This window comes from Setaria viridis, chromosome 5 (genome assembly GCF_005286985.2).
Source record: "Setaria viridis chromosome 5, Setaria_viridis_v4.0, whole genome shotgun sequence".
In the NCBI taxonomy this organism is placed as follows: domain Eukaryota; kingdom Viridiplantae; phylum Streptophyta; class Magnoliopsida; order Poales; family Poaceae; genus Setaria; species Setaria viridis.
Genome location: NC_048267.2, coordinates 5,902,597 through 5,916,965, shown reverse-complemented (window position 1 = coordinate 5,916,965; position 14,369 = coordinate 5,902,597). Strand labels below are relative to the sequence as shown.

The window sequence follows — 14,369 nt, the reverse complement described above, 5'->3', positions numbered from 1 at the left end:
ACACTTTCACATAATGCAGTTCCAATTCCCCAAAGGCGTGCCAATAATAAGATTTCGTTTTCGCTGTGTGTGGAAAAGCTTTTGTCCCATTGGCCTGCCCTTTTTAACTTTTAGTTTGTAGGCCTGTGATCACGACCATTATTTTCATCTTTGAGACGGTGATCATGGCTAACTTGACAAAATACACGCTTCAAAGATACACAGCCAACCGTCGCAGCTTTTCTTTTTTCTTTCCGTCCGTCCCAAAGGGAGGTCGATCGATGCCTCCCCTTTTTCATCATTGCTTGATCATGTGGTGTACTAGGCGTGTAGATTTGTTAAGCTTATCCAATCTGCACGCCTCGTTCCGCGTCTCGTCGCTGAATAAGTTTAGCAGCTCGGGCTGCAATTTTTTTCATTGGAAGAATATCCCGGAGTCCGACAGCAATCAGATACCCTGACGGCTTCACAAGGAAGAGTGCCGAGCCTGTCAGCTAAAGAAACCAAAAGCTCTTTGGACGATGACAGTAGAATATTTTCTAGCAACAGAGCATATCATTTTTTATACACCTAGCAACATGTTATAGCACTTCATTATCTTGAGAACTGTTCGTGTTGCCAGTACAGCTGACGGTATTCAATCGTCATCAGATCGAATCGCATACTACTCTGCCTGATCAGTCAACAGGCCAAGGAGGAGGAGGTGATCAGGGACGGATAACAGATTCACGGTTAACCTGAACGAAGTAACCGTGCTTCTGGTCTGACGGATCAAGAATCCGGGGGAGCATGCAAAGCGACTGAACCAAGCTCATGGCCACTTCTGTTTGGTTCAGTTTCATTACAGGCCCACAGGCTGATTCAGACAAAATTCGTCACAGCGAGAGCGAGCTAGCAGCAGCAATCTGTTGGCCGGCTGCCCGATCTCTCGGTTCTGGCACGCCAAGAGTGCGCTTTGACCAGCAGCAGTAGTTAGTTACCACGGTTGCTCCAACCATTACTATCTATACATGTTGCATTGACGGTCCGATCCAAGTCCGTAAATCCTCGGGAAGATTGCTTGTACGGCAGGCACGATCGAGCAAGAACGGTGGCGAAATGGCAGCGGATCACGTCGGGGAAAACGTCACCGGCAGCGACGGCGACCAGCGTTCCAAGGTGAACGGCCAGGATCTAGAGCAGCATCCTCGTGGTGACCAGGAACCAGCCGCCGATCATGTCAGCAGGGGCCTAGCCGTCGGGCATTTCATCCGAGAGGTATATATTTCCCGTAGATGAACTTACTAAAGCAAGTGATTCTGTAAAATTGCTTAACGAGATGAGCAGTTGATGGTGGAGGGGATGGCGTCGTTCCTGCTGGTGTTCTGGTCCGGCGTGGCGGCGCTGATGCAAGAGATGCACGGCACGCTGTCGTTCCCCATGGTGTGCCTCGTCGTCGCGCTCACCGTCGGCTTCGTCCTCTGCTGGCTCGGCCCCGCGCACTTCAACCCCGCCGTCACCGCCACCTTCGCCGCCTTCGGCTACCTGTCCTGGGCCAAGGTACATGTGCATCCATCCACCCATGACCACCTGATGAGCTCCTTCCATTCTTCCGATGCGTGATCGAGCTTTGCATCGCATCGATCGTGTCGTGCGTGCAGCTGCCGTTCTACGTGATGGTCCAGCTGGCCGGCTCCGTGCTGGCCTGCCTGTCGGTGAACGGCGTCATGCGGCCGCGGGAGGAGCACTTCTATGGGACGGCGCCCATGCCCGGCCACACCAGGCTGCCGTTCCTGCTCGAGCTCCTCGCCTCCGCCGTGCTCATGATCGTCATCGCCACCGCCGCCAGAGGCTCCGTGCGTGCCGCGATCCACTACCGTTTCCGTTCTACTCTTATATTCTCGTGTTCATAATCGAAATGTTTGGCTGATGGCAACTGCAGAATCCGACGGCGGGAGGGCTGGCCATCGGCGCTGCCGTCGGCACCCTGGGCCTCATCATCGGGTAAGCATGTTTCACGTTCAGAGATAGCGTTGCAGTTTTGTTCAAATTTCAGAGAGTGCAAGTGCTTGTACCGAATGGCGTGCAGGCCGGTGTCAGGGGGGTCGATGAACCCGATCAGGACGCTAGGCCCAGCTATCGTGCTCGGCAGGTACACCTCCGTCTGGATCTACCTCGTCGCGCCCGTCGCCGGCATGCTGCTCGGCGCGCTCTGCAACCGCGCCGTCAGGAGCTCCGACGCCGTCGTCGACTTCCTATGCGGTGGCAGGGCCAGAGCGGTGGCGCGCAAGACCGGCAGGAGGGCGCCGGCGCTCATGGGGCACGCCGTTGGAGCTGTTGCGTCGCAGCAGCTGTAGGCTTCTAGCCCTCTGCCCGTCGTGGCCGTGATGGCTTTGGCTCCCCTCCTCTCGCTCGTTGTAACAGCGGCGAGAAAACCTCAAAACGATCGAAATGCAAGCGTATAATATATTCCCTACGTTTTAAATTATAGGTTATTTTAATTTTTCAAGGACATTCACTATATATATCTAGGTGCATAACGAAAACTATACATACATATAGGCGTAGTCAGGATTTGAATAGGACGAGGATGCCAAAGACGACATTGAATTGTTTGTCCTCGTGTAGATGGTTAGATATATAGAAATAGGTTGGGTACTGTACAGTATAATGTGATTGTGTTGCTATATACACAACAATATTTAGTTATACTCATTCGTCGAGTAGTGGTTACAAAGTTTTTGAAATCTAGGTAGCAAAGCATAGAAACATGCGTAGATCAATTTCACTTCAAAACGGTATCGAATAGGAACACAAAATAAGGAAACATATATAAAAAAGAAGTAGCAAATATAGTATATTTGAATCATTTTTTTCTCTCGTGACTGGTCAATTACTTTATAATCTAAAAAGTGAAAGAAACGTGCGGCCTAAACAAGAAGATGAGATATGTGAGTATATGTACTATTTGGGTTATTAGTTTCGTTCATCGAGTTCAGCACGTTGGGCTTTAGATAATTGGACTGGGTCGGTTTGGATTCAAAGTGCTAATAGGTGAAAGAGTAATAGCTTAGCATCTTTATGCATTAACCTATCCAAACGGGAGGGTTAAACTTTAGCACACTCCAAAAAAGTGCAAAAAAAATTAGCTAGTGGGAGGAGCTAATGGGTGCTAATGGGTGCTAATAGTTTGTGAAAAGACAAAAAACGGTAAGAGAGAAAGGGAAAAGGTGAGGAGATAAAGGGCAAAAGTGATAATTTATGAACTTTGACCCTATCCATTAGCCATGTCTCCAAATGGGAGTGCTAATGGATGGAAGTGTTACACTTTAGATAGGTTAAACTTTATCACTTGCTAAACTTTAGTAATAGCATATCCAAACAAATCCTTAGGTTAACATACTCTATGTGTAGATTAGCTAGGGTGGTGTTGTTTTGGACGCGGGGTCCGTGAAGAACAATGGACATCAGGGGGTGGGGGGTACGTGCGTCCCACGGCTCCGCTCCATGCACATAGAAAAGTCAATACTGAAAGAATAACGTAAGAGCGAAGTTTCAAAATGATCGGAGTGCAAATATATAGTATACTGTTTGGTTTTTAAATTTCCAATTCAGTTTGTTGCACTGCGTCAGCTTGATCTTGTCACTTTTTTCATTTCATTTTGTTTTTCAATAGTCCTTGTTTTCTTCTCCTTTTTCGTTTTTCTTTCTCTTCCTTTTTTTCGCCAGGAAACTGGGGAATTGAAGTAGTATGGCCCAGCCCAACAAGGGACGTGCTACAAGAAAAGTGAGAAACGCGGAACAGCCCAACACGGCAACCCCCAAAAAACCTAAAGCCCATACCAGTCGCACGGCCCATCCCGTCAACCAGCCCTTTCCTCTCCAAATCACCTCGCCCCCATTCCTCTTCTCTTGTCCCCCCAAAACCCTAACCCCTCCCATCCTCTCTCTCGTCGGCGCCGGCACGATGACCCTCCTCGCCGCCATCACCAACCCCGCCGCCGGCGCCAGCACTGGCACGGGCGCGGGCGCCCACCCAATCGTGCTCACCCCGGGCGCCGCGCCGCCGCCGCCGACCTCCTCCGCGCTCCCCACCCCGATCCCGCCCTCCGCCTGGTCGCTCGCCCCCGCCGACCCGGCCCTCCCCAACGCCGCCTCCTTCCTCGCGGCCTCCCTCACCTCCTGCTCCACCCTCCCGCGCCTCCGCACCCTGCTTGCTTCCTTCTTCGCCACCCTAGCCCAATCCCTCTCCCTCCCGCCCCCGCCGCCCGCCCTCCCCGCCGCCATCCGCGCCCTCGCCCCCTACTTCCCCGCCGCCATCGCCTCCCTCGTCGCCTCCAAGGCGGCGAGCCTCGGGGAGCACGACGTCCTCCTCGCCCTCGCGGAGTGCCGCCTCCTCCCGCACCCGCCGGCGGACCTCATCTCCACGCTCTCCGACAACGACCGCGCCGACCTCGTCTGCGCCGTGCTCCGCCAGGCCGCCGACCTCCGCTCCTCCGAGATCCTTGCCGCGCTCCGCTTCTTCCTCTCGCCGGCCTCCGAGAAGGCCTACGACGCCACGATGGTCGTCAAGAGCCGGTGGAAGGACGCCGCGGTGCTCGCGGTCAACAAGTGCCGGGAGAAGGGCGCCGGGAAGAGGAAGAAGGTCGACGCCGCGGCAAGGCTGGCAGCGCTGCTACTCATGATGGGGCACGACGGGTTCTCCTCCCCGGAGGTGTGCTTGCATTACCTCTTCGCGTCAGGGAATGTGGATTCCATGGTGCTTGGAGCTGCTGTAGCCGAGCTTGATGGTGGGGAGGTCGTCAGGCTCATGAGGTACCTCAACAAGTGGATTGGAAAGTACTTGAAGTTCCCAGATGCACAGGCGTGCCCCGAGGCTATGGGGATGCTTGGACTGGAGCAGTGTGACAGCGTGCCATCGTTTGGAGCAGTTGCCAGGGCACTGGGAGTGCTGCTGGATAATCATTTCTCCCATCTTGTGTTGAACGCTGATGTGCGTGAGGAATTGAGGGCTGCTGAGGTGACGGTGAGGGAGCTAGCTGTTGAAGCGGAGTCATCTGGGCCAATCCTGGACTTGCTTCGTAGGTTGCAGCAGGATAAGTGAGCAATTTAAACTTCCGTTCTTGAATCTATTTCCTTGTAGTCTGAAGCAGATGTGTGGAAATTTTGACTGTTTTGCTGCATTGCAGTGATGAGTATGTTGCCGTATTATTGAAGTATAACAGTACATGTTTTGGTTGGAAAATGAAAACATTGTAGTGGCCCGATAGTTGCCAACTTTCTATGGTGTGATATCCTAGCTTAATTGTTGTGGAATCCTAACACCTATGATCCGATCATGCAGATCCAAACATGTTGTTGTAGCTGGCCTCTTGGACTTACATAGGAAATAATGGGTGGTCTTAATTATGAACTGACCTGAGGCCCTTACAAAATTTCTGAATTGTGCTGTGAATCGCATGATTAGCTGCAGTTATGTCAAACGTAAGTGACTCACCATTGCTCTGTTCTGAAGTCCTGTGACACAAGTTTTGCTGCAGTTAATGCAATTTGCGGGATTAAGCTTATCATGATCGAGATGTTTTAGTCTTGTGCATCAAAATGAATAATCTTTTTACTTAATATCTTCTTAGGTTCCTTTATGTGATTTTGGTGGTCTAAAATCTGAAATGCTCATTGTTTTGTTCCTTGTTACATCTTGAAGATCTGTTCATCATCATGTTTAAACAGTTTTGCCTTGGATTGGCAAGAAATGATTGGGATTATGACCAACAGACTTAGGAGGCACGAGCTTGCAAAGGTTTGGTAACCATCCAAGCGTGCGTTAACTTTTCTGGCTGGCTAAATTTTGGCAATGTTAGTGGGGGCACAAGCGGAACACATTCTGAATGTTTACCCAACCCCAATAGATATCTGCTTCTACATGACTTTTTGCTTATGCTCAACGCCACCTTTGTTGCAGTCATTAGAAATGTAGTCTTGTGGTGTTTGAGAAAACTTTGCATTTTTGCATTGACCTGAATAACAGTATCTCACGTTTAATATCTTCTTAATTACCTTCATATGATCTTAATGGTTTGGAATGCTCATCTGCTTGATTCCCCCCTCAACAGCTGTAACCAGGTAACTTATTACCGTGAAATGTGTGGGGTATTGTTTCCGCTTTGTTGTCTAATGTGGTGTCTAATCTATTTCTTTTTATCTACTGTAAATCACATTTAATAATTTTTTGATAGGTTTAGAACTGCCTATTTGCTAGGCATCCATCAGCTGGTTTTTTCATGTTAGATTAAAATGTTGCTCCGGTGCTTATAGAAATAAGAAAGATTATGGTAATTGCTTCAAACTATCAACAATTTTCCATTTTGTTTGTTTGGAATTCACCCAGCTATGCACACCGAATTCTAATTTTTGAAGTGCAAAAGGTGCATTCCTTGGGACAACCTTATGCTGATTCACATGACAGAAAAGGCAGTGCATATCCGCCTTTGAGGAAGTCTTCAGCTTTGGCTGCTATGCTATGGTATGCCAGTTGGGAAATTTCCTCTTCTGCTGCCGGTGGCAGTGTGGCACCACCAAACCCTGTGTGGCTGTGTTTGCATTCCAGGTAACTGTTGCTGAGCTCAGAAAAAAGGTAAAAGGCCATCGCCGTGAAATTTGAAAGGGATGCCACACCAGACCACGCACTTCCAGTTTCCAAATCGATTCCGAGCATGTGAAAAAGTTCCTTTTCTCTGGGATGAGATGAGATGAGATACGGTGTGCTTTGCCTTTGTTGTTGGCTTTGGTACTCTTCTGTTCATTTGTGCGCCCATGCATCTTGTCCCCGTTATATACAAGTAATGTGTTGTGTGTATTTTTCGTCTGGCTCTGTCAGTTTGGGCGATTTGGTTGGAGAGGAAGCCCGTTACTTGGGTCATGTTTCAATATTTCCCCTCATCATCGGAAGTTTGTTGCTAGTAGTTGGCTTGCTGCAGTTGCAAGTTTTTTTTGCTCTTCGATCTCCAGGTACAGAGTTGGATCACGCGCGTGATGAGTACAGGAGCAGTGGAGCACGACGCTGGCCTCGTTAACCTATCTTCTGAGAAAATAAAAACGGTGTCTTGCATCGTAGGCAAAGGTGCAGCACGCAACTACTAGTACCATTGCCACATTGCTGAAGATGGCAACACCTGGCTGCTACTCCTTCCATTCTAAATTATAGATCGTTTCCATTCTAAATTATAGATCGTTTTAGATTTTTTTTAGTTTTATAAATATCATTATACATCTAGATATTGCTTTCCATCACCCGAATCGCACATGAGCAAGAAGGGGAGTTTGTGCGAGTGAGGAGAATGCCCAGCTGCCTCTGCATCCATCCAGGCAAGAGGAATTCCGCTCGTCGGCATCCATGCCTGGACGGGACGGGCGGGGGAATGTGGGAGCATTCGTGGCTGGCACTCGGCAGCAGGTTCCTCTGCATTTTCCGAGACCGCCTCGAAGTGCGCGGGGTCTAGTCTAGAGCTACGAATCCGGCCCGCCCTCGGATCTGGCGCGACCGCATCGACACGTGTGTCGGCGCTTGCACCCGTCCATCCATCATTCTCCGTGCATCCCAGCCGTGGAATAGAATGTGCGTGGGGCCAGTCAACCAGCACCGTGCACATGACACGATCTCCCGAAGACTTTTTCGTCGTAACAGCTCTTGGAAGCTTTGTTCCCGTGATCAAAATGAAGGCAGCGGCGGCTTGGACTTGGCTCGGTGTGGTAAGAGCTGCGTCTGTGTTAGCTAGCATAATACCCAACACAGTCATCAATCACGAGATACCTGAACAAGTGGGAGCATGAGAAAAGAGGCCTTTTTGTGTATGCCGAGGGGTTTCCAATCATGCCATGCCAACACCAAATCAAACTTTTATAGGACAAAGATGCCAGCTTGGTGGTGTGTCATCATCCAGTGTGGTAGGTATAGTATGGTACATGCATATTTCTTAGTACTAAGTTTATAATTTTGACAATTATATGAGCCACTATGCAACTAGGGTGCGCCAGTTCTCAACAATCGAGGTCAGAGATATTAGGTTCTATAATTCAACAATTTAGGTCCTACGATGAAGCATTGTAGGCTATACAGTATAGAAATTTAGCAACCATAGATAAGCAAGTTTGGGCGTATGATCTATAAATTAAGAATGTATAGCTTATCAGTTTAGCTTTGTGTAAAAGGTAAAGCTTTTAATTTTGCTATAGGCATTACTCATAACGTAGAGGGTACTAGAATTCTGTTTGCTACTACAGCATCATTTGATGATCCAACAGTCTCAGCTGCTGCAAGAACAGAAATAACAACACACAGGAAGAGGCTGTGTCCTGACGATGAACGGGGCATTCATGTTACGTTTCTCTAATTTTATGCAAAGTGCTATTCTTGGTGGAAAGTTAGTCAAAGTATTATTCTTAGACAAATCACTGTTAGTAGTTATGAAAAATCACCTCATCCAACTTATTTTTTGTTTTGTTTGCCCTTCTTATTTGCTACATGCTAGCTGATTTGGTCTTCTTTGTTTCTCATTGTATGGCAGTAATGAACATAGCAGATCGGTCATGCAAGTATGAGGTCTTGTAATATGCATTTTGTGATAATATGTTGGTGCTCCTTTTTATCTGTATATATCTGTTATGTACAGTTGAACCTATTCAGAGTAGTTTTGTTGGTATGTTTTGATCTTGGTGAAATTGTATTGGCATGGGCAACAAGCCAGTTTTTGCTATGTCTCTGTCCTCGAGCTAAGTAGCCCAATATTAAAAAAACAGTATAGTACAGTAGGCAATAATAGGGTTCTAATTATGCAACTTTATTGTTATAAATAAGCAAAACAATATTCTTGGTTAGGCAAAGTTACGGTTCTGAAGTAGGAAATAATATGAGCAGGACCATAATATGGGCAGGAACTAGGAAAATATTGTGGTTCTGGATTATACAAAACTATATACTTCATTAGTCAATAATACTGTTCTGATTAGGCAACATCATAGTTCTGAAATAGGCAAAATAACATACTTCATTAGGAAGCGATTCACCCTGATTTTTCCTAATTCATTTTGATTGGCTGCACATATAACTACTAACACTGAGAAGATAGTTCTTTAGCCTAATCTGATCTATTTTTTCTAGTTTGCACCACGTTGAGAGGAAATGCTATGTGTATCTATCCCTCCAGGGCACCTCAAGCTTGTGAGTCTACTTGTTGGTATTTCGGACCACCGACTAGTGATTGTACACCGTGCTCTCCTCACTTCCTATGGCTAGCACACAAGAGACAAGGAGTTATACGGGTTCGAAAAAATCCCTACGTCCAGTTTCAGCAGGAGTCGTGTTCCTTGGATCAAGTGCACTAGGCTTACAATGGGGTGCTTGCAGGCAAGCGCTCGTGCGATGTGTGGGTGTATGCATTGAAAATGAGAGAGAGAGAGGAGGCCCAGTTCCCCTTATATAGGCCAGGGACCGGGCAACAACATTGAGAAATGGAGGGGGTCCCCAACCTCAGAGGTCAGGTGTTGTGGCATGGTTGGGTCTTCCTTGTATCAAGAGGCCTCATTGTCCTGTCCCCTTGGCTGGTCGTGGACTTTGCACACCTTGTACGGTGACTCCTATGCAGCGTGGGTTGCTTACGCACGGCCTGGCCTGCTCCATGGCGTGCTCCAGTCCCGTCCACCAACTCCGTAGCAGGGAATGGGACGGGTGCTGTTGCTGTCGTCCGTAATGGTGACGAATGGGTGGGCCGTGATTAGGGGCCTGGACGGGGCGCGCCACTCATCCTGACTTTCCCCGACCTCTTTAGTGCGCTCATAATCGCTCCTCGCCGTAACATCTGTCGCTGGGTCCCACCTCGCCTGCGGACCGTACCGGGCCTGGTGCGGTGGTATGGCCTTGATCTTGACGGATCCCCTTGATAGCAAAGGTGAAGGTGACGTCGGGGTGCGTGGGCGCGTACGACCGCGCGTGGCCTCATCCTGCAGGCCGTCCTGGGCGGTTCGAAGGGTGTAGCCTCACTCTTGGACCCCCTAGTTAAAGGTTGGCTCCCCTCGCCCGGTCATGTCTCCGGCGTGGGGCAGTTAGGGGGGCCACGTCGTGCATTTAATGCCTCTCGTACAACGCAAGTCTTCCTGAGTTAAGGAGTGGGTGAGGTGTTGTGGGCCCCTTGCGGGCTCCACCCCCGAGCTGGCTGAGCCGGCAAATCGTGGCTCTTGTCTTCCGACCAAGGGAGGTCGGGTGGTGGGCCGCAATGTCGTCCGGGCCGCTTTCAGGATGCTTCTAGCTGTTGGGCCTTTGACCTTTTGGCGCCTGGTTGCCTTAGCTTCTTTCCTGAGGGTACCTGTCCTACTGCTCTCCAAGGCAATTTGTAATTTAGTTGCACATGTGGTACCTAGTATATATATATATATATATATATATATATATATATATATATATATATATATGTTGTCGAATGATGATTGCGCCTTTAAGATTAATAAATGTTGCAACATGGTTTTTATTAGGCAATAACATAGTTTTCACTAATAATGAGTTGCTTGTGAGTTCATAATAATGTGCATATAGCCTTTAACTACAATGCTTATTACTGTATGAGAACTTCTCATTTTATGGCAGAAGCTGGTTCTTCAGCTCACCTTACCTTCCCCCCTTTACTCTCCACTGCATGGTTTTTATTCTAAGTGAACATATTTCCCTCTTTATATGGCAGGTCATTAAGTAGTTCAACATGAATACAAATACGAAGTGCAAATATGACGTGTCATACGTTCAAGTATTGGGCAAGGAAGCAAATGTTGCGTTCATTCATATTGGGAGTATATGTTCTGACTTTTTGGGCAGGTCTAAGATGATGCAACAATCTCAATAAGTACTCCTTAGTATTTGTTGGGTCATGCAACATTGTAAATAAGTACTCCTTAGTATTTGTTGGGTCATGCAACATTGTAAATATAAGTAGTGCAGGAATGCAAGGTCATGCCGTCTTTGTTGTGAAGCTACGGCCACAAATTGCTGTAGTTCTGCCCGTGCATGTTTGTTTGCTTCGTGACGCGCAGTTCTACCTATGCAGTTGTTTTTTTTTTTGGGATTCAGCGCATTAGAAGGGGGGAGGTGGTGCGGGCCTAGTTCTGGCAAGAGAAATTATGCACGACGCATCTATTCGTCCGCTTCAGAATTGGACCGATTGATGACAGTTTTTTTTTTACTAGAAAGGAATAGTAGCCGTATAGGATTTGGTCCCCTTTCCAGCCGATTTCGCTGTGTTGGCAAATGGCAAATACCGCGGGAGGCTTTTGGCGCCACCTAACATGAGCCGATCCTTTTCCGAAGATAGGCTTTATTCTCCCGGCCCCGGGCTTTGTTCGTCGCTCCCTTTTGCCCTCACACCACCGGTGTGTGCTTGTGTGGAGGCGTTTCTCTGCTCTGCATGCTCTGTTCGCTTCGGCGGGAAGGGAAGCTTCGCGGCAACGACACCGCATCTGCACACGCGCGCCTGCTATAACGGAGTCGCCAAGGAACCAGAGGTCCAGAGCGAGAGCTAGCCAGAGGCAGATTTCCATAGCCTTTACACATTTGGTCTCGTTGAGCATGCATCCTGTCTGAACGGATGCCGCCCAACGCGGATCGACCATGCTACGATCCATTGCTTGCGAGATCGACCATGCTATATTCGTTCATGGATGCGTCCTCTGACGTACTCTTGGCGCTGTGCCGGCGTGGAAAGTTTGCTCCTCTTCTTCTAGGTCGTGAGGTTTTACTTCTACATGCCCATGCGTGCCAATTATCAAACTGCAGGGAAGCCTAGCAGAGTTTGCAAGCCAGACGAGACTTGGGAAGCTAGAGGAACTAACCGCGTACGTATCCATCTAGAACAATATAGAGCGCGTCAATGATTGGGGGCATAACGACGTGCGTTACGTTACGTTACGCACCGCATGTGCCTAGAAAGCCAACAAGGTGCCATGCATCGATTTCTTGACCCCAACCAACGACGGCAGGACGCCACCAGGATGCATGCCACCGACCCTGTTGATAGCTATACTAGCTGACGACTGACGAGCCATCGATCGACCAGGGACCACCGAAACCGAGTCGACGGTTCATGTGTTCATCGCATCTTGCTTCTTGCAGACGAAGGCAGTCTCTCTCCATCATCATGCGCATTGCTCTCCTACTCTCTCACTCGAGTGTCCTCCACGGCTCTACCAGCTCGCCGCTTCGGTTTCCATATCTGCGCGCAAGCTGTCACCACGACTCGACTCCGCCGCGGACGTACGCGTCGTTACTCGGCTCTAGCGAGACGACCAGGCCGGCTTCCGGTGACGTACGACGCGGAGACGACGAGCGGACGGTGAGCCAAACGGGGAAACGCTCCCCCACCTTTCGCCACCACCGTCTCGCTTTACTTGGCCCCATGCCCGCACGGGTTGCGTTTCTAGCTAGCTCCAACCTTTCTTCCTTCTCTGGCCTCATTGCCAACTTCGTCCCCGTGGTCACACCAAACAGTGCTCAGAGAGCTTCCTCCGATACATGGGAATGGCAACCATGGGTTCAGAGCCCCGTTGCTCACCCATGTGAAACTCTGAACCGTATTCCTTACTCCCTTTTTTTAGCTCCTCCCTCCATAGGTGGCTGAACGGCTGGGTTTTACTAGCAACGTTTACTGCTGTATGTCCAACTAATAAGATCTTCGTATTCATGTTGCTCCGTGAAGCTAGTGATTGCGAATTTTATTCTCAATGTGGTACGCACATTGTTGGTCTCTGAATTATTCATGCGCTGTACAGTACTGAATTATTTCACACACCGTGGAAGAAGCCTACTGCAGATAAGTGATTATTCCTTAGTACCGTATAAAGCGCACTTTGATGAACATTTTTAAAAGCCCAGTAGCGATGAGCTGCGCGTACAGAAAAGGAGACCGGAAGAACCAGCACAATGCACATAGAAAAATGAAAGGAGAGGCACTGAGAAAAAGGCAGCAGATTCTTGTAGTCACTACTACCTAGCTAGCCATTCATGAATATGATGCTCCCAATCTCCCATCAAGAACTAGCAATAGTTTGCTCCACTACCCAACCAAATCGATCGAGTGATCATCAAGAAAGAAACTAACTAAAGCTATGTAGAAATATGTATGTAGCTGATGCTAGTACACAGTAGCAATATAATGCTGCCTCGTCATATGTTTCTGAATCCTGCTGAACAAATCAACAAAGAAGAAGGAACCTGGGGAAGAAGAGAGGAGCAAAATGGAGATCAAGTGCCGCGGCTAAACCACGATCAGCAGGCCGGCAGCAGCAGCGAGTGCCGCCGCGGCAAGGGCAGAAAGCCCCCGCACCGACGACGCGGCCGACGACGACGGCGGCGGCGTCTTGATGTAGTACCAGGGGTACCACGGCAGGATGGGGTTGGGCGGCGGCGGCGCCGGGTATCCGGATCCCCCGCCTCCTCCACCGCCGCCGCCGCCGCCTCCTGCGGGGGGCTGGTAGTAGGGAATGTAGCCCCCCGGCGGCGGCGGGTAGCTCCAGGACGACGACGGGGCCGGCGGCGGGTACGAGTACGAGGACGACGAGGAGGGCGGCGGCGGCGGGCAGTTGGTGGTGACGGCGGGCGCCACGGGCGGCGGGAGGCACGGGTACGGGCAGTCGGCCGGGTACGTGGAGCCGTCGGCGTCCGCGGGGCGCGGCGCCGGGAGGAGGACTAGCAGCGCGGAGAGGACGAGGGTGGCGAGGAGCCTGCCGCGCGCCGGCGTCGCCGCCATGGCGAGGCGCGCGCGAGGCCGAGGCCGAGGCTGGGCGAGAGAGAGGGAGAGGAGGAGATCGTGCTCTGAGGCTCGGTCTAGTGACGAGGCGGTGTGTGCTTGCTTTCTTTGCTTGCTTGCGCGTAAATAAGGGGAGGAGGGATCGCAGCTCGGTGCGGTGGCGGTGGCGGTGGCGTGGCGCGGAGTGCCGACGCGGGGAACGGGAGGGTGGAGTGGGGAGCGGGGTGGAACGGTCTGATTGTGATTAGCGAAGGCTGGGTTGGTTATACTTGGGGGTTGGGGATAGCGACCGCCTGTGCGCGCGCCTTGTGCCTCTGCATGTGGGACCTTTTCGTTGACTCGTCTTGCCGCTTGGCCCATCTTCCCGGCCCGGCCCAAAACAAAACAAATATTATGGATCCCTAAAAAAAAGGTGTAAAATGATGGAGAGCAAAACGAACATGATACACTATCTTTGTCCCTAGCAAATATGTACGTTCGTGACTTCAAACTGCACGCTCACTCTAAGGTAAGCATTTCTTAAATAAGAGCAGCATTATAAAATATACGGGTCAAATTTGTCTAAAAGTTGTAGAAAAAAAAATACGCGAAGCTAATTCTGCCTTCGCGCGCCAGCGCACTTCCTAG

General features: G+C 49.8%; 3 protein-coding genes across 3 annotated transcripts; 2 read left to right on the top strand and 1 right to left on the bottom strand.

Moving 5' to 3' along the window:
* The first annotated feature begins 631 nt into the window (after positions 1-631).
* Positions 632-2,667, top strand: LOC117854688 (aquaporin NIP4-1). Its single transcript, XM_034736912.2, has 5 exons — positions 632-1,236; positions 1,306-1,518; positions 1,620-1,814; positions 1,901-1,962; positions 2,048-2,667. The coding sequence occupies exons 1-5, from the start codon at positions 1,078-1,080 to the stop codon at positions 2,313-2,315; spliced, it is 897 nt and encodes a 298-aa protein (XP_034592803.1). The 5' UTR covers positions 632-1,077; the 3' UTR covers positions 2,316-2,667.
* Positions 2,668-3,872: 1,205 nt separating this feature from the next.
* Positions 3,873-5,242, top strand: LOC117854687 (uncharacterized). Its single transcript, XM_034736911.2, has one exon. It carries the CDS (start codon positions 3,926-3,928, stop codon positions 5,060-5,062), a length of 1,137 nt encoding a protein of 378 aa, XP_034592802.1. The 5' UTR covers positions 3,873-3,925; the 3' UTR covers positions 5,063-5,242.
* Positions 5,243-12,946: 7,704 nt separating this feature from the next.
* LOC117855738 (uncharacterized) lies at positions 12,947-13,988 on the bottom strand. Its single transcript, XM_034738115.2, has one exon. The coding sequence runs from the start codon at positions 13,740-13,742 to the stop codon at positions 13,251-13,253; it is 492 nt and encodes a 163-aa protein (XP_034594006.1). The 5' UTR covers positions 13,743-13,988; the 3' UTR covers positions 12,947-13,250.
* Between the last annotated feature and the right edge of the window lie 381 nt (positions 13,989-14,369).